This window comes from Lasioglossum baleicum, chromosome 12 (genome assembly GCF_051020765.1).
Source record: "Lasioglossum baleicum chromosome 12, iyLasBale1, whole genome shotgun sequence".
In the NCBI taxonomy this organism is placed as follows: Eukaryota; Metazoa; Arthropoda; class Insecta; order Hymenoptera; family Halictidae; genus Lasioglossum; species Lasioglossum baleicum.
Genome location: NC_134940.1, coordinates 11,039,501 through 11,059,112, shown reverse-complemented (window position 1 = coordinate 11,059,112; position 19,612 = coordinate 11,039,501). Strand labels below are relative to the sequence as shown.

General features: G+C 48.0%; 2 protein-coding genes across 7 annotated transcripts in view; one reads left to right on the top strand and one right to left on the bottom strand.

The window, feature by feature from the left end:
* Positions 1-19,612, bottom strand: part of LOC143214409 (uncharacterized) — a 40,105-nt gene that overhangs the window by 9,657 nt on the left and 10,836 nt on the right. Inside the window, exons 1-2 of one of the 2 annotated variants that reach the window (XM_076435441.1) lie at positions 13,310-16,292; positions 1-4,847 (exon numbers count right to left, since the gene is read on the bottom strand). In XM_076435441.1, coding sequence (XP_076291556.1) covers positions 4,690-4,847; positions 13,310-13,400 — 249 coding nt within the window. In that variant the 5' untranslated portion in view covers positions 13,401-16,292 and the 3' untranslated portion in view covers positions 1-4,689. Of the gene's footprint in view, positions 4,848-13,309; positions 16,293-19,612 lie in introns of those variants that run through there. The other variant, XM_076435440.1, reaches the window with a different exon arrangement.
* The window catches only part of LOC143214383 (TOX high mobility group box family member 4-B), a 32,458-nt gene continuing 20,561 nt past the window's right edge, over positions 7,716-19,612 (top strand). For 3 of the 5 annotated variants that reach the window (XM_076435394.1, XM_076435392.1, XM_076435391.1), the window contains exons 1-2: positions 7,716-7,856; positions 7,927-8,024. In XM_076435394.1, the coding sequence (XP_076291509.1) occupies positions 7,814-7,856; positions 7,927-8,024 (141 nt within the window). In that variant the 5' untranslated portion in view covers positions 7,716-7,813. The remainder of the gene's footprint in view (positions 7,857-7,926; positions 8,025-19,612) is intronic. The other 2 variants (XM_076435396.1, XM_076435393.1) reach the window with 1 other exon arrangement.

Sequence of the window (19,612 nt, the reverse complement as noted above, 5' to 3'; positions counted from 1 at the left end):
GAAACCAAAGCAAGAAAATTTCTTTTAGTATTGTTAACCTTCTGTTCGAGGTTCGTTATCCTTTGTCATCGTCTGTCAACAATTTTGCACTCTTTTCTTAACCCATTGACGCGTAAAGACGTCTCAAATACAAAGCGGTTTTAGATAACAGTTTTATCAATCAATTACAATATTTGTAATTAATAGACTGCGGTTTTTATGCATTATGACAAAAATGGGTGAGCACAATTTAAAGCAGTGGACATATTGAAGATTTATAGACATCAGTATTGGTTACAGATTAATCAGATAATTGAAAGAAGAAAGAAATTTTTATCTCACTCCTGTGTCTTGCAATCAATGCAAACATTTTTTATTTTGCATAAAGATCCGCAGTCTAGTATATAATTAATAAGAACAAATTATAATTATGAGCCGTTCAATGCAAAGCGGAGCAAGTCAAAATTGTTGACTATTGGACGTTGGTAATGAATTCGAATTTCTGGGCAGATTGAATATATCCAATTTCGAAAATTGCTTATCAATCGAGTTTCTCTTTGTACGAAGACAAGAAATCAATTAAGTAAATCGGCTTTAGCGACTACCATTTTGCACAATTATTGTCTTCCAACGTTTTACAAAAGCCGCTGGATTCCTTTTTCCGTAAAACCGCGGTGGTTCTTCTTCGCAGATCCCAAGGCAGAAGCCACTACAATCGTCTGATAAATTTAGTATTGCGAACTCTAATAACTTGATCAGCCAGTGCATCTGCTCGATCGTCGCAGCATCTTAGACAGAAATAGACGCGGTCGTCGATCCAGCGGACTGCTGTTCACCGGTTTGATTCGCTGGCTGTTGCGGTGTCTTTGCCGAATGCTCGGACACTTTGAAAGAGCATTTTCGGGACAGAGATGAGCTCTCGTAATCCGCGCGGCATCAAACACACCGAAGCGGCGCGTATCATGTACTTAGAATCGTAGAGAGAGCCGCGTACGCTCGTTGCACACCCCCGCCTCGACGCGGAGGACACTCGCGGCCACGGTTTATCGAACCTTTGAAACGGTGGGACGGGTCGTACAATTAACGCTGGGTTTACGGAGCGCTGAAAGTAACAATTTCACATTACTTTATAAAAATAACAAGAATGCGTCTATCCAAATTTTTAGCCATTTTTTAATGATATGTACCGGAAGAAATTGTTGAACAATTCCTCGTGGATGCATCTTCACTCTGCTGTGCCAAAAGCAATTTAAAAATTTTCCTTTACACAATAATACTAGACGAAATCATCAGATTACGTTTCTGGGGGCGTTGTTGCTGTTGAGTCTGACCCATGAAAAAGTTTTTACCAATGTATCATAGACTATCAACAACGATGAAATAACCACCCATGGCACATCGAGTTAGCCTCGGAAGACTATCGAGTGGATGGGTATCGGCTGATAACGGTAGCTAAAGCAGGTTGGTAGTGGATGCATCGGTTTCGCGTAAAAATCGAGCTCGGCGTATCGACTCAGGTGGAGGGAAAGGAGAACCCCGGAGGGAAGAGGGCCCCGGAAGCAGTGTTTGCTTCGTCGAGGAGGGCCGAGGGCTGCGGGTGAACGAGCGAGTTCCACAGTCGGGGTGGGGGGGGGGGGGAGGTTCGACTGTGTCGCTGGAACAGAGAGGAGGCGATTCGATGCACGCGAAACAGAGCAGGTGAGCGAGGAAGAAAGAAAGAGAAAGAGGATGCGTTCTCGCGGAGGATAGATCTGGGTTCGAGAGACAGGGGTATACACACAGCCCGGAATACAAAGACCGATCTGCCGGAGGGGGGAGTTAGGCTGTCGTATACGGGTCAGTCCGTTCTCTAAATCACGTTTATCAGAGACGGATGGCGAGCGGCGCGATGCAGTATCGGAGAAGAAGGAACCGGAGGTGCGGCCATTCGGAGAAGAAAGAGAGGCCCCGGTTCTGTTCGGCGAGGGTCGGTGAGAAACAAAGGAGACAGAGGCACACCTGCAGAAAAATCGAGGAAACAGAGGAGCAGAAAAAAAAGACGGAGAAAGGGGGAGTATAGGCGAACGATGAACGCGAAACGCAAAACGCGGACGGTTGATAAGTTGTCGAGTAGCGGAGGCGCGAGGCGCGATGCGCGAGGCAAGAGGCAAGAGGCACGAGGCCGAGTATGAGAACGATGAAGAAGGGAAAGAAGGGAGAGGAAGCAGAGAGGTACACGCGGATATTGATTCCCGTGGGATATGCGCGCGCTCGACGAGACTCGGAAATCTAAACGTATGTACGATGCTTTGGCAGACATGCGGAGAGATATACGCGTCACGAGACATATAACTCGCGGCACCAACCACCTCTCTCTCTCTTTCTCTCTCCTCTTTCCTCGATTTGCTCGTAGAAACGACTCCGAGAAACACGCGGCCTCTCGTATCTACTAGCTGGCCAACGGACACGGCCAGAGGTGTTTATCTTATATTGGGAGCGCTCGAGAGCTGCCACGCCGAGGCGCTTGGAAAAATATGGGAGCCGGTCGGTCCGTGCGTCCCCTGTCCCCTATGGAAAGATTGAAAACACGGATCTTGACGGCGTATCGTGTTTCTCCTCTCTGGCCGTTTTGCTCGCGAGGCACGCGCCCCGAATCAGGATTTAACAGCTCGGAATCGGTATAAGCAGTTCGTTTAAAAGTTTAACCCGTTCACTGCCACTACGGTGATCGTAAAAGTCACGCGAGAACAGAACAAACTGCTTAGTAATAGAAGGATAGAAAATACGAGAAGATTCTCATGCTTCGTAGACACCTAACACGGTTTACTTAGCAGATCGTAATGGAAATTGATGTTCAGTTTTGATAAAAGAACGGTGTCGAGCATGTGCGACAAGGAAGACGATACGTTCAGAGAAACATCGTTAATTCCTGGCACTGTAATATCGTGTCAGATCCGCGACGAACGTTTCGAGCGAAACTAAATGAACATGTACGATATTGATTTCCTTCGAGTTGGAATAAAATTCTATTGTTCCGCCGATATTAACCCCTTGCACTATGACATCGAATCAGACATTTTCCTTGTGCATAAGTTGCGATCCAAGACGGAGGAGCATGTATCTGGTTAAATTGTCCGATTTGGCACGAAAGCGATCACCACGATCTTGATCTTTTCCGTCGTCGCAACTTATGACTGGACAAGGAAAAGGGGCGACAGGATAGAGCATGTGTGGCGGGTTTTACGAGCGATTAGTGTCCACTCGATTCCGCGAAATATTGGGTTGGCAAGAAAGTGATTTCGGTATTTTAAGATGAAATAAAACTCGATCTTTCTATTCCAGCCATCAACTTTAATCAGTAAAATATTTTCCATCTTGTTCAATGATCTTCCGCCATCTTTCTGATAGCTTCATTATTCTGCGCTTATAAAACTTCAAAATTTTTACAAAATTGGGTTTTATTTCACTCTAAAATGCCGAAATTACTTTTTTGCCAACCCACCAGATCCAATAAGCGCTGGCGCTCATCAAATTGTGTACATCCATCGCCAATAAAGTTATGAATCAATGATAAAACGGCGACGATAGCGAGGCTGTCGTAACACCTCTGCTGGTTGCTTCAACGTAAACACTTCCATTCTAGAGCAGTAGAATGCGTTTCCACGGTTCGCTCAGATCGTTTATCGCGGCTCGTGATCGTGAACGTACCTACCTACCCTAAAGGCCGCCACACGCGCTCCGTCGTGTCATCCCTTTTGCTTGTGCAGTCACACATTGCAATGCAAGACGGAGCAAGTTGGAACGTTGACTTTTCCGTGCATTTTGTGAGGTTCCTAATTCGTTTAACATGCTTGTTACAAAATTATATAATTCGATTATGTTTCTATAGGTAGCTCTACTAACCTATTTAGAACAGTTAAGAAACACTACGATTGTTCTTGCGTAACATATAACTGTGGCAATACAATGAGAACTATTGGTGCAACAGTAAATTACATAGGACCGCAAATGGTTGAAACATCAACTCTGTTATTTCAAGACTGGCAAGAATATAAAAGAGACGGCAAGACGAAGCGTGTGCGATGGCCTTAAGAAACGCGAATAAACGAGGCTCGCGAAAGGAAGAGATAAATCCAGTGGAACATGGGGCGGTTGGGGGTGCGCCGGGGGTGGACGCGATCAATGTTGCACGATCGTGTCACTCGACGTTACGAAGGGATTAACGCACATTATAATTACGGGTACGGTTTCGAGACACGGCGAGACCCTACAGCTGCGCAACGACTGCGCAATGTCCAATGATTCGTTTTGTGTTTTCGTTGGTTGCTCGTTTTGCGGATGCGAAACGAATTCGCTCGATATCGAAGGAGAAAAGCGCGAAGCTCTCCTCTGAAGAGGGAGCTCGTAGCCTCCCAGTTTTTTCACGCGCCGAGTGGATCGGATCCGCGGATAATCGGCGACCGGATCGGAAGCCTGGGAATTACAGGTTCAGCGGAAACGGTCACGTGGATCGCACGTGGGTTTCATTCATGAAAGTCGGCCGTGGGTCTCGGAGGTGGCGTCAGCTGTGCGATAGCGGTAGCGGTCGGTCGTGGTAGGTAGCGGTAGGTTATGGCCATAGCCCGGCATTAGTCGATAGCATTGGTTCTGCCAGAGCGACTTCCGACTGCTCGCGAACACTCGCAGCACGCCCGGCCTGCTAATTCGCACGGGCAACGACGCGTGAAACTTTCACTCCCTGCTGTATCGTTGCATGTATCGTCCGTGTAGCGTCGCCGTGATAACGGCACGGCGGCGGAATTGCGACCGGTAACCGACAACGATCGCAGCTACTAGGCACGAGCCATCTTCTTTCTTCTTCCACGTTGAATGTGGCTCGGGGGCTTCTTCTGCAACGACCGTGGAAACAAGTTGAATTTACACATTTGTAAGAATTTTCTTCAGAACAACTGTTGGACATATGGGAGTAGACCAGTGTTTCCCAACGTAGGGTCCACGCCCCACAAAGGGGCAATTTGATTGTTACGGGGGGCAATTCAACAATTTCTTACTGATTTCTTCCTAAAACCTATCATTTAACCTTTAGCACGGGAATAGCGACTCTGAGGCGCCACTAAAAATTGCTGTCTCATTACTCAAAATATTGTTACATTATTAAATATATCGTTATCTAATCAACTACTAAACATTTAGGTATTGTACGAAATATTATACCAATTTGATATCCATAAAATTTCAGAAATCGTAGGGAATGGAAATATTCTAGGTCGGAAGAAATGCTTCATTTTCGAGTTAAAATAGCTCCGGGTGCAAAGGGTTAAGTTTCTTCGGTGAACAATTCAATTTTTGAACATTAACAATTATGTATATGTTACATAGGGGGCATAAGAATTTTAGAAAGACTTAGGTAGGGCATAGCACAAAAAAGGTTGGGTAACACTGGACTAGACCTTTTGTGGTAAAGATATAGCTTTGCAGTACAAGACTTATTATGTTTTTGACACTATGTTCTGACTATGCTTTTAAACTGGCGTGCACGATGATTACAAAACTAGTAATCATCTTTGGACGAGGCTCATTCATTGCTTTACACATCTCGTTAGGGTTTTTTATTCCAATTTTTTTAACAGAACTGTGACAGAGCCGCTACGTTAAGAAGTATTGTATCCGTTGTACCGATTTTAATGCCGAACAAAACTATATCGTGGTTACATGCTCCAATATTGGTCCGGTTCGGAACAGAAAGTGTTCATCTTGGTAGTTGTCTAAATTCGAGTGTCCTCTGCTTGGGAAAGGTACTGGCACCTTCGAAGATCGAAAGCGCCGACAGAAGGAACTGGAGAGTAAGAGGATTCGCATAAAAGTCCTGAGAACATCAAATCCTAGAAAGACCATACTGTAATTTCCGAAAAATCGATCTTTTCGAAGAGAATGGAATGACATTGATTTTTGAATCGTAGGAAACGAGAAAACCTCCTTAACTTCTGATTGGTAAATTAGATTTAAAAGTGCCGAACAACAATGTTTCGTGGTAATATGAGTCGATATTGGTCCCGTCAGCTCTAAAGCTGTTAAACTAGATAGTCGTCTAAATTCGAGTGACCTAGAGGTAGCAGAAAGAGGAAGCCTCGAGAATTGAGGAGGTTCGGAAAACGTCATCGTTACCATCGTGTTACAGTCACCGTCATCTCCATCTTTGCCGAGCTGCATCGTCTTTAAAAATCGATCTTTTCGAAGAGAATAAAATGAAATTGATTTTTGGATCGTAGGAAACGGGAACACCTCCTTAACTCCTGATTGGTAAATTAGGTTTAAAAGTGCCGAACAGCAATGTCTCGTGGCAATATGAGCCGATATTGGTCCCGCCGGTCCTAAAGCTGCTAAACTAGATAGTCGTCTAAATTCGAGTGACCTCCTCTAGTTGGGAAAGGCAGCGTGCAGCTTCGAAGATCTAAAGGTACATAGCAGAAAGAGGAAGCGCAGAGAAAAGAGGAGGTTCGGAGAACGTCATCGTTACCATCGTGTTACAGTCACCGTCATCTCCATCTTTGCCGGGCTGCATCGTCTTTACCCCACCTTTCGCGTTGCTGCAACAACCACTAGCATTGACAGAGCACGCGTCCGACGTTGACGTAGACGGCGCGGCTGTGTGGTGGCGATGGTGGCGATGGTGGCACGGACAGCGGAGTAAAAGCTGGAGTTGTAGGTGGAGGTGGAAACGGCGTCGGTGGCGGCGGTGGCAGAGGTGGTAGAGAGGCAGAGAGGCAGAGAGGCAGAAGAGGCAGAGGAGGCATCACCACCACCACCACCAACGTCACGAATAACTTGGTTGCTTTCGCTCTCAGCGTCGATGTTGCCGTTGCCGGTACCGGTACCGGTGCGCAGTTCGCGATCGCAGTCGGTGCTAGCTGGTTAGAAGGAAATGGAATTGCGCTCGTGCGGTGGCGACGACCGCGGACGATTACGATAAAACGCGATTCGTCCACGTGGTTCGGGTCTCTCTCTCTCTTTCGGCCCGCTTCTGCCCGTTTCCTCTCGAGGGAACCGGTCCCCGCGCCACCGTGGTTTGTGCGATCTCTCGGTGACTCTCGGTGCTCGCTCCGAGGATCGTCGAGCTGGCACGAACGCCGATAACCTGACGCAACACACACGATAAGCGTAAGCGTACGTACTCTCTCGCCACGTCGTCGTTCGCCAGTGATGAGCCTGCACGAGGAGATACGTCGTGCGTGAACGCAGCCGAGAATCGATCGACGACACGGCCCCCGGTGGACACACGAACCTTTCGGGAGAGAGATTCGTGACTCTCGTGAAATCCACAAGGGAAAGTTTGAACGCGCGACACGATGATACGGTTGAACATTTTCCGTCGCGCTACGCTTCCACGGAGGAAACGGCAATACGTTTGCGACGTGCTCGACGGACGAGGAATCGTCGACGCGGTATAATCGACGAGTACAGAGCGATTGTATACTTGCCTGTCGCGAGAGTGGTTCGTTTTTTTTTTTTCGTACGAGAGTAGCTTCGTTGACTCGGGATTACGATTTGCGGTATCGGGATCGAGAGCATAACATTTAGAGCCGTTACAGTTCGACGTCAGTATCGATCGACGATCCGATAAAGATCGTCGATCGTGCGTCGTGATTCGTACGCGGTCGTGAGAGTCTCGTGGTGGCCGGGTTTCGTTAGGTGCATCTCGAGGCGACGATAACTCTCGCGAGCGGGACAAGCCGGCGGAAGACCAGGTGCGAAGAGGGTAGCAAGAGCAGAGGCCAGAGACCAGTGACCAGAGACCGGAGAGCAGAGAGGTGTAAGCTGTCCGAGAGCCGGTGCCGGCCGCAGAAGTCGCGAGAAGATGAGCGACGGCATCGTCGGTGCAATCGCGATCAGTTTGTTCGGTACTGGCTCGTCGCGAGAGTCGAAGCGCGTTTCCGCGGGCGATTTTCATTGACGGAAGCCTCGTTCCAGGCAGCGAGAAGAAGCGCCGGGACAGCATGGATTCCGGTTACACGATCCTTGGCAACGATGTCGACGTCTGCAGAATGTTCGACCAATTCTCTTACAAGGTTAGTCTTTCATTTCGAGACCGAGCGTGCCTCTCCTCGCGAACGAGAACGCGCCGTGAATATCCCATGTCTCCTATGTAATAGCTCTTTGCTCGCTGGAAATTACTATACGACCAGAGAGAGCGGTTCTAGGTTACACGGAAAGAGAGAGGGAGCGAGAGAGAGAGACAGTTACAGGAGAGAGAGAGAGAGAGAGAGAGAGTACGATTTCAAGGTCGGCGTATCGCTACGGCTGAACCGTAACCTTCCGGCCTGTTGTTGGTTGTCTCCTCGCTGTTTACCGATCGCGCGACGATCTTCGCGTTTCGGTAATCGTCCGACGAGGTGTCCAACGTGTACCGGAACACGGAATGCACCCTTTTGTTTTTATATCCCCGCGCGTGTGTTTCGCCTGCTAGCTTTGCTCGTCTACCCGAATCGGAACGAGAGACGTGCGACGAACGCGTTGCTACGTAGAAACGCGTGGCCAGACAAACAGGTATCCGCGGATCGAGACGCCGGAGAACGATCCAGAATCGCGTAAGCACCCTTTTATTTCCACTCCCCTGCGCGTTTCATCTTCTGGTTCGCGATTGAATCGAAACGAAAGGCGTATGAATGCGCGTTGCTACGTAGATACGCGCCGCCAGACAAACAGATATTCGCGAAACAACGAACGAACTCGGATCGGAACGTTTGGAAACGAACGGTTGACGTGCATTTATAAAACACCTTGTATAATTGAATTCGATTATCGCCGTTCGGCTCGGTTCGCCAGGCTAGAAACTTTCCCCATCTTCGCTCGCGTCTAATCCTTCTCGCTTCTCTCTCTCTCTCTCTTTCTTTCTTTTCTCTTGGTACTTTTTCGCCGCTGTAGACAACGAGGGTCGCGGCGAGCGAGCGAAGAGAAGCAAGAGTGGGAACGTGCTGGTCGCTGAAAGATTGCGTTTGCTTTCTCTTTCGTGCGTAGATAAGCCGTTTCGCGGAGAAAGTGTGCCGCGCGCGCCGCACGGACGAACGTGTAGGCGATTCCCGAGGAACACGTCGCAGAACCGAGAGACTCGCAGAATCGAAAAACTCACAGGGTCGAGACAGAAAAGTCTCTAGTGTTAAACCCTACGAATAACTCGCGAAGGGACGATCTCTAGATTGTTTCTCGATGGTTAGGTGCGTCGATCGACGAATTCGCGGGTCATTTTTGTTCCCGATCCGACGAGATTGGGAAACGGATGAACCGCGAGATACCGCGGAACGATACGATCAGATAAAGGTCGATTTTTACTACCCGCACAGACGCACGGTTCCGTTTTGGTATAATAATTAGACTGCGGATTTTACGCGTTTATAGCAACAATGAGCAGCTACATTTTAAAAACACAGATTAAAATGATTTAAGGACACCGATGTATTATGTTCAACTTGTTAAAATTATTAAAACAAGAATCAAATATCTATCTGGCTCGTGTCAAAGTTATAAAAAGAAACTGAAAGTGGTTGACCAGGTACCCGGTTATCCACATAAGGGTTAAAGAATGTCTGATCGGTGCGGATAGTATAAATCGGCCACGCGAGGGAAGAATCGCCGAAGCGGGGAACTGGATCGGACACACGGAGCGGCGCGAAACCCGTTTTCTGGATGAAAATCGCCAAGTATTGCTGCCTTTATGATAAAGATATGCGATACAGGCAATTCTGATGGAAAATGATGGTAAATCTTCACTAATGTAGAACCTGTGACGCACCTGTGAGTGAGCCTTCATCGCGTAATACCCTATGAGCGCATAATGCTCAAACGGAAGGTCCGAGGAATGGGAATCTCGACTGGACACCTGGAATTAGGTATTTCCTCGTTTCGCGGGTAAATCGCGACGAATTCGTGATTCCTGTTTCACGGTTCTGCGAGATTGGGAAACCGATGAACTGCGAGACGGTATGAAACGCTATGAACGGATAATGCGCTCGGGGCGAGAGTCGCAGAAGCGGGGAACGTACCGACGCGAGTGTTTCAGCGGTAGACCGCAGGCGGGTAACGGGTAACGGATAACGGGTAACGGGGTAGCGGGTATAACCGGAGGTGGACAGACGGACGCACGGACGCACCGCGCCGCACCGTTGGTCGGCTCTACGGTTCCACGGGTCGACGGGTCGGCCAACGGGCCAGGGTCGCAAAGCCACTGACAAAATCATGAGCCACTTGTTGATCGGCCAATGACCAATCGAATACGCTACTTTGCGGACGTCGCGGTGCACCGACAAATATTCGAGCACGCAACGGATCCTTCAAAATTGCTCGCTGCGCGGATACGGGACCGCGATTTCAGAGGTAAAGTTTTTCTAACAACTCTCCCAGTATTAAACAGACGACACGATCAGTTTATACAGATAAACGAACGAGGTTTGCGTAATGAACGGACATTTAATCGGGAGTTTGATGAGCGAGAACCCAGTGTACTTTCAAGAATGACGCAATCAATAGTTATCGGCACGAATTCAATCGTTAGATTTCCTGTGGGCCGAGTCCCTACGTTATTCTCATAAGTATCGCCGCAACCTATGGGGTGAGTCTCCGAGTTCAGGGAACTCGGGAATACATAGGCGAGGGTTGACGGCCTCGTACAATTATGATAGAACAGATAGGTAAGCTGGTTTGATCGTATAATCGCATTTAGTGTCTCCTCTTCGAGATCAACGCGTGTTGTGTCTACTTAACACCTTGTGATCCGTACAGTGTCCAAAGATTTAGAGATCTATATTATGACAAACATATACATACTAATATTATGACAATCGTTCTTAAGTAAAGCAACAGCGCCGGTCACTGAGACCACCACGGCAGTCAACATGTTAACAATGACAACTCTATGTTTGGCGCTGTTGGTCGTTTTCATGGCATTCGTCGTTTTCGGTGGGTCTGTTTGCCGGCGTGGCAGGCGTGGGTTGTCGTGGCATGGCTCTGTTCTGCTCTGCTCTGCTCTGCTCTGCTCGACGCGACCCCTTATTGGCAACCGCTTCCCTTGTTCTCCGGCCCCCGACCCTATCTTACCCTACCTTACCTCGCGTTACCCTACTCCATCCATCGCTGGCGACCTCGCGAGCCAGCGAACTCGCGAGCCCTCCCCTTCGCCTAGCCTATTCCGCGTTACTCATCTCCTCTCTGTACCCTCTCCCAGACTTGCCTCTAACCTCCCCACCCCCCCGTGCCTCCCTCGATCTCCTGCTCGCGACCCCACGACCACCCCCGACCGCCTCCAACCACCCCCAACCTCCCCCCTAACTGCCTCGAACCTCGCCGAGCTTCCCCGTGCTCGGTTTCCTCCTGTTTCTCTTCCGCTTCTCTCTCTCTTTCTCTCTCTCGCTCTTTTCCTCTCCTCCTTTCCTCCTCACTCTACCCGTGGCTGTCTATCTCTCTCTTTCTCGTTAAATCAATAAGCCATTCGGTCCGCTGCCACACTAGCGACGAGGGCACTTTGTCCGATTTCGTTCCCGATCCGATTCCAAGTCGAAGCCAAAATCCAAGTCGAAGTTGAATTCGGTTTTCGTGACTCGATGAGGTAGAAAGACCAAGACGATCTCTCGATCGCGATTGACTCCGAGCTTTATTCCCCTCCGTCATCAGAATCCGTAACCCTAAATGGTACCCTGTCTCGCCCGTTCTGCGCATAGCGCCCCTAATTAGCTGTGCTCACGCTTAACGCGCACCCTACTCGAACAGGAACACCGAGATTAGGATAACGTCGTTTGTATTTTGTACAGCTTCGCTCTGTGTTGTGAAAATTGTTAGACTACACAGCGGTCTCATAATTGATGGCACACTGTCTGAAAAGACTTTGTAACTGGTAAACCGATAGATTAGAAAATAATGTATCGTTATGCTTCAATTCTTTTAGCTTGTCACTATTTGAAATTTCCTCTACTCAATTTTCTCGTAAATGCATAAGAACCGCGTTCCACTAATCAAATTGTGAATTTGCAAAATCAATTCGAAGAACCGATATTTCATCGATTTAATAACTCGGGAACGATGCATCGACGTTCCGGAACTCCTCTGCGTCATTTTCAACCTCGCGCTACGTCGTAAACGCGAAATACGTAGTCTAATAATTATATTACAGCACAACTATCCGCATAATACAACCTTTTAGCTACAGCGAGATCGCGGTGGAGGTACGCCGAGGCACTCCGCGAGTCTGTGGGTAAACGACGTTGTAACATTTTTATACGCCCCTGTATTAAAAATGTTAAAAAACGTCGCCGTGGCGTACACATATATAAGCATATAATGTACACGGCTTTCAATGAGAAAACAACAAACGAGCCACTGTAGCAGCGTATCGTTCACAAAGATGACAGACGAAAGCCACGCGCGAGGGCTTCTTTCTATGTATATGTGTCCGTGCATGGAAGACCGTCCTCAACCCATTGCGCTGCAATTCGCTTGCAGAAGCAATAATGCGCCTAGGCACAAAGTTCCATTTTTCGGAATTTTATAGGACAGTCACTAACAGAGAAACTCGGCAGTTTTGTTCGCCGAACAATTGGTTATTATTAAACGCTTCGGTCCTCGATAGTTGCCGACTGGCAGCTCGTCGTTATTTGGCATGGAAAGCTCGTGATCAGCTACACTCGTCGGTTCAGTGGAGAAGGTCAATCCCTGCACTGTGTTCGATTGCTATAGCGTGTTCAAATTACTTCGCCAATATTAGCTTTTAAAGGACCATTTTTCATTTTGCAGATCAAGTTGCGAACGAACAATTTAGCCCTTTGTGGACGAGCCTTTGCAGCACGAACCTGATGTTGCCAATTTGCATTCGTCCTCGAAGGGTTAACTGATTATAGCAAAATATTAGTACTAATTTTTCCATCGACTAAAATAAGAAAATTAGAATAGTGTTTCTGATATTTTGGGACCAATATTTGGGACCAATCGTGTCAAGCTTTGTACGGTGGCTGGAAGCATAGTAGTCGAGGGACTCGTGAAACGGGTTACGGACTCTGCCGACGGGAAGCATAGAGTCGTTCGAGAAACGTTTCTGTATCGATTCGCCGACTCGATCGACAGCGAAGATCGCCGAAGCAGAGCTGGACGGAAAGGTGCGTCGATAGAGGAGAGAATATACACATAGAGAGAAAGAGAGAGCGGGTAGGTACCCGTAAGGTAGCGACTTGGCAAAACAAGCGAATAAAGCGTAACGGAGAACCGAGTTCGTTCGTATTCGAAAGTTTTGGTGCGAACTCTGCAGCGAGGCAGTCGAATACAATGGCCGGGCAGAAGTTTCCGCGAAACTAAACAAGTTTATTTAACTTACCTCGGCACACCGGTTCCCACCCTTCGTATTTTCCCCCGTATTCTCCGCCGACTCTCTCTCTCGCTCTCTCTCTCTCTTTCTCGAGTCGCATCTCCGCGCGGAATCTACCCTGCGAGGGCTTGGTTCCCCCGTTGCGTCTCGCCACCCCCGTAGCAGCCCTCTCTCCGCGAGCAGAGCACCACCGACTATGGTTCTTCTTCGCCGGTACCCGCCGATCACCTCATCCATTTCTCCCTTCTCCCCGTCGGTTTCTCCTCTCTCTCTCTCTCTCGTCTTTGCTCGCTTTTTACTTTTCCGCTGATCCGACTTGCATAGTCCCGCCCCTGTACCTGCAATAACGGCAAGTTTTCCAAAAGTTTCCGACAGATTAACGACTATTGGAATTGTTCGAGTTATGGAAGACAGAGGAGGGAACTGGGTGAGGGTGTAACGGGGGAGGGGAGGAAGGAGGTTGTCGGAAAAGGGTAGGGATCGAGGAGGAAAGACGAGAGGTGGTTCCGATACCTTTACGAACGATACGGTCGCAGTGTTCGAATACCGGCATTTCCATCGATGGTTCGGTATTGCTATCAACGGGCAGCGATAGCCGGCTACGAGAGGAGAGAAAAGGCCGTGGATATAACGGGGCAGTCGATATCCGAGAAAATTGGATTTGATCTACGAGGAGATTGACCATCGTTCTTCTCGCTCGTCGATCCCCGGTGTCTCTTCGAGGGCTGCCCGGTTTCGAACGGAGCCTGAGAAAGCCTGTAATCGTTCGGGTTCGTTTCGCCGTCGCGATTCGTAGAGCAACCACGCGCGAATTCGAACGACGGCAGCAAAATGGTGGCCCCGAAAGTCGAAAAGACGAGAGCCCGCGAACGAAAAAGTCGAGAAGCTCGTGAAGAGAAGAGAAGGAGAAGAGAGGGGGGGGGCGAGCCTCCGGGTCCACGTCCGCGAAGTACATACCGCGAAATAGAATACATATGTACCGCTGTATATCTTCTTTATGGCAACCATTAACATATTTTTTGCTACGCGTATTACCATACAATAGTGGCGCAAATATTACAACTTATGGCTGTAAATCAAAGCGCGGGAAGGGGGTGACTCGGGAGACGGAACGCCGCGCCGCGCCGCCCCGAGACGAGACGCAACGGGGGGAGGTGAACGGGAAACGGGGAAAGAGGAAAGAGGACGGAACCGGGAATATGAAATGGGAACGGGAATGAAAAAAAAAGAAGGAGGTGGGAAACGGCCAAAGAAAATGAGGGAGAGTGGAGTGGAGTGGAATGGAATGGAATGGAATGGAATGGAATGGAGCGGAGCGGAGCGATCGGTGTAGACGCATATACATATTTACATCTATACTATTATACGTTATATATCAGCGTACGTGCGCCATTCCTTGTACCTGTATATCGCGTACGTGCAAAAGATGTGTGCTTGTGTCGGTCTCCGTGTGTGTGCGCGTAGTACAAAGACGAGGCTAAAAGTACAGTCAAGTATTATAGAATAGGTCTTATTCATCGCAAGCGCGCGAGAGATATCGGGACTGTGTGTCCAGCGAGGTTGCAGCGTTACGTAGCCAGCTGGAGACCGGAATCGCCAAAAGCCGGTCAATTGTGCATTATTAACCTTTTAACTGGGTGTCTTTTCAATTATTAATCCCCCCCGGAAGGACGTGAAACGAGATTAATAGAATGGACGTAACAATTTTACGTAAACACGGTTTACACTGATATGGATATTGCGACGCTCGAAAGCAGAGCAATTGCTTGTCGAATCGAGAAGAAGATTAATATTTGTTGTCTCCGGATGGAACGTTAACTCTCTAGTCTTGTTACACTTTAATACGAGAAATCGGGCACGAACTTTTTCACTGACCAAATAATTCATTTTCTGGTCAATATGTACTTCAATTCGTTCCCGAATTACTCGATGGTAATCCGAAACACGTGGCCTTACTATGAACGCAGGTAGCTCGGGTCACACCTGGCCATGCGGTTCGCCGCTGCCCTCGCGTACACGCCCGAGGAAACCCGAAAATTCGCACGTTTTCTCGGCCACCGTGACTCCTCGTTCTTCATTGGTACGCAATTAGGACCACCAACTATTATACTAACCCTTCGGACCCTCGTAATAACGGAAATATCTCAAAATTGATTACTAGACTGCGGATTTTATGACAAAAATGATGATTGTTCGTTTTCTAGGATTTGAAGATAGCTCTAGGGAAAGTATCAAAAAGTCCTAATCATCAAGAGATTATTGTAATATGTCTTTGAAGGGTTAAGGTATCTTAGAATTCTCCAGCTTATGATCTTGATATTACACAAAACGAAACCGTCGCTCGCGCATTCGAGACTCCGGAGTGCGTTTGCGCTTCGTTTATGACACCATCCGCGATTCTCATAAACGATCCACTGCTTTCCCCTCGAAAATGCTGTTCTTAACGTTCAATATCGGTATTAACGTATCGTCAATAATCAATCAGATTATCGAGGGTTTTGTATAATCAATCACACCGAATATATTCATTCTCAAGGGGTTAAGTTATTATGCGCATTATCAATTAACCAGGTTGCTACGCTACGAACACATTTTAATTATCTTTTCACCGTGAAACCTCGGAGGTGTGTGTAGATTCGAAGTTCCGATATTAATTCGTATCAGAGATTTACGACCTCCGTTTCGGATAGTGGCAAACACAGAGAGTCGAAAGAGAAGTAATCGCATCGAAAAGGGCTTTCGATCTATCAGCGCTGGTTACGTCGAGGCCCGCATATACATAGAAAAGATAACGAAGGTAGGAAGGAAGGAAGGAAGGAAGGAAGGAAGGAAGGAAGGAAGGCCGTGGTGTTTCGGCCTCGATGGATATAGCGTTTCTTTGTACCTCCTGACGCATCCTATCGCATTGAAACGGAAACGTAGGAGAAATTTCAGATAATGCTCAATAGTAAATTAAGATATAATAACTTTCGTGAAAGTTGTACGACGGGGCGAAGAGATGGAGAGAAGAAAAAGACGATGGAAGTACGAGGGGCGAGGAGGTAGGGAACTCCATTAACTTTTATTTCTCTGGGAAAGTAACTTTGCCCCTTCCTCTCGGGTTCCTCATTCTCCCCGTTCCCCCCTTGCCCCGTACCTCGTTCCGCGCTCCTCCTACCCGGAGCCTCTCTCCACCGCGAACCACTCGGCCACCCTCCGCCCTTCACCCTCCGCTATATTCGCCCTCCGCCCTGCGCCCGTCACCTGCCACCCACCACCCACCACCCATCACCCGTCACCCACCACCCGCTACACAACGTCCCGTCTATCCGCGTCCGTCCCTCCATCCTCGGCCGCTTCACCTCGTTCGCCTCCCTTCGCCGTTTCGTCGTTTCGCGTACGCCAATGCCTCTTCTACCCTCGCCTCCACCCCCACCTCCTCCTTCTCCTCCTTTCGTTTCCCGTCTTTGCCCACCCCCTTCCCACCACCCCCGCTGCTCCCATCACCCGTTCGGTTCCCCCGCCACGGTTCTCATTCTCGAACCTCCACCTTCGCCACCTTCGGCAGTGCTCGTCCCGCTTCTTCGAGAGGATTCCCCTCCGTTTCCTCTCTCTCTCTTGTCGTTCCTCCTCGTTTCTCCTCGTTTCTCGTCGTTTCTCCTCGCTTCTGCCGGCTCTCCCACCGGCGGCGTAGCCCCGATCTCTCGCGGCGCCTCGCGCGCAACCCCCTCGCAGCCCCCCGGAGCCATGCACTCGCAAAGCCCCTCGCAACCCCCGTCGGCACAGGGCCCTCTTCTCCTTCTCCTACCAAGCCCTCGTCTCTTCTCTTCTCTACTCTTCTCTTCACCGTCTCGTCTCTTCTCTTCTCGTTCCTCGCAAGCTCTCTCGCAAGCCCGTGCACCGCTCCCGCTCCCGCTCCGCTGCCTCGATGCCACGATGCCTCGGTGCACCGGTGAAACTTTGTAAAGCGACTTAGTCAAACTTTAATAAATTCCTTCGTGGAGTTTCAAAGCGGTTCTACGCGGGATTGCAAATGATTACGTTTCCTCGCGCCCCACCCCGACACAGTCGCAGCAGCTAGTCTCTCTCTCTCTCTTTCTCTCTCTCCATCGTTCTCGCGCCCTCTCTTTCTCCCTCGTTCTCGCGCCCTCCCTTTCTCTCTCTGTCTCCCTGTTCGAGAGATCGATCGACAAAAGGAACGGGTAACGTGGACGCCGTTAAAAATTGCATCCGCAACAGAACCAGTGCGTTCTTGCGAGGCCGCGAGTCGAATGGATAGCTTCGGGTAAACCTGCAGAACCTGCTCCCTTCCCATCAATGATTTTGGATATGTTGTAGAAATCGATATTTTGAACAACTCTTTCCTTTGCACATCAACGGCGGCCCGTTCAGTTCCGTGATATTCGTGGAAAAACTATCGGCGAACTACTACGGGGAATTCTGCCTGTACTTGCGTGTCCGTGGAACGGCGTACGTTAGTATTGGTCGCCGGCCACTTCAGAAACAAGGATAGAACGAGCTTAAAGGTCCTGTACACAACTGCAGACGTGAGACTGCAAGCAATGTCTGTTATAACTCGATTAAAAGTGACTACACTGGTTTGGGTAAGTTTCAGTAATCCGGCCGGCAACGTTTGCGTGAAATAATTATAACAGAGATTTCTTGCAGTCTCGCACATATGCATTTGTGGGATTTTTAAGCCCGCCCGTTCACCGCGTATAAACAGAAGATAAGTGTAAATAATGTAACGAATTGAACCGCGACTATTGGAATTGATCACCGCATTGATCGTTGTGTTAGCCGCATGCATGTGGGCGATGGAATTACTTGTCTAAAATTGAACATTAATATTTGCGTTACCAGATCGAATCTATCAAATTTGCTTACGACTCGCGAAATGCGAGAGGTTTGAAACAGTAATTAATCCTTTGAGGACGAATGTCGACATATTGCCTACGTCAGAACCGAGCACTAAATTCCTATAGCGAACAAGTAACTTAATTGTGCACGTGACGGAAGACTAATATGTAGACTGTGGATTTTATGCAGTTATGACGAACATGGATATGTGGAATAGAAAACAATAGGATCTCTAAAAGAATTTTAGAACATCATAATATGCTTTACAATTTATTAACCCTTTGCAATCGGAGCTAATTTTTAGTGGTGACTCTGAGTCACCCCTCGACTGCTAAGGTTTAAAATCATTAAGACATATAATCGGCAAAATTTTAGAAATTTTGGCACTCTGGATGAAGATAGACCCGGTCCCCGCTGCCAAAGAATCAGATCAACCAATCACGGATTAGTTTTACAACTTCACAATTTCGAGAAAATCGGATCCCATGACATAAGTAGAAAGAAATCGAACATTTTGCAATATCTGGAAATAGAAAGTGGGTAAGATTTTACACCCCAAGGAACGCACGAGGTTTAACGAGGTTAAACTTGATTTAATACCTTCGAAATCGCCGTCTAAATCCACGTAGCTGTACGTTTCTCGTGCACTTCAACGCTAGAACTACCAAACCGGTCAAAATGGCCCACTTCGGAGACTTCATTTTAAAATTACTAAAAATTACGAAACTGTTCCCGGTCGAAAGTTACGAAACACACTTTCTTGTTCGTGCTCCTGTTACTAAAATTGCTCGAGATCTCGATAAAGTGGCTCGTATAATTTTAATGAAACGCCGGAGAATCGGCCAATTTACTGTGCAATCGTTCTAACGTTCAAGTGTAATTGGATCCCGAAATTCCAAAATCGACGAAACGCCAGCGAAAAATGCGCGCACGTGCAAACGAGACCGGACGCGGTAACAGGTCGCTGACGTTGTCCAAGTGGCGATAAACTTGCTTACGACAATTCGAGTACAGCAAAATCTCTTTATCCCACTTACAGTTCGGTTTTAATACGATGTATACCGCGGTTTTATGTATACCTACTTCGACTCACAAGTTCTTCAAGAAAAAGTGCACACAAATACGCGCAAATTACTGAAATGCAAAGATTTCTTTGGCCTAGGAAATTCTCCTGGACACAGTGAAGCAGAAATTGACGATAGGGACACTTCATTCTTCCTCATGATGCAAATGGGTTAAAATTTGCTTAACGTTCTCGTTGACAAACAGCGCAACTGCTATCGATTTCTACGTTCTTGGATAGTCATAAATTGAATTGCATTCGAGGCACAAAAATACGCGTTGGAGTTCACGATGCAAATGGATTAATATTTGCTTAATATTCTCGTTGACAAACAGCGAAACTGCTATCGATATCTACTTTCTTGAATACTCGTAAATCAATTCGATACACGTTGGAAGGACGAAGTCGTG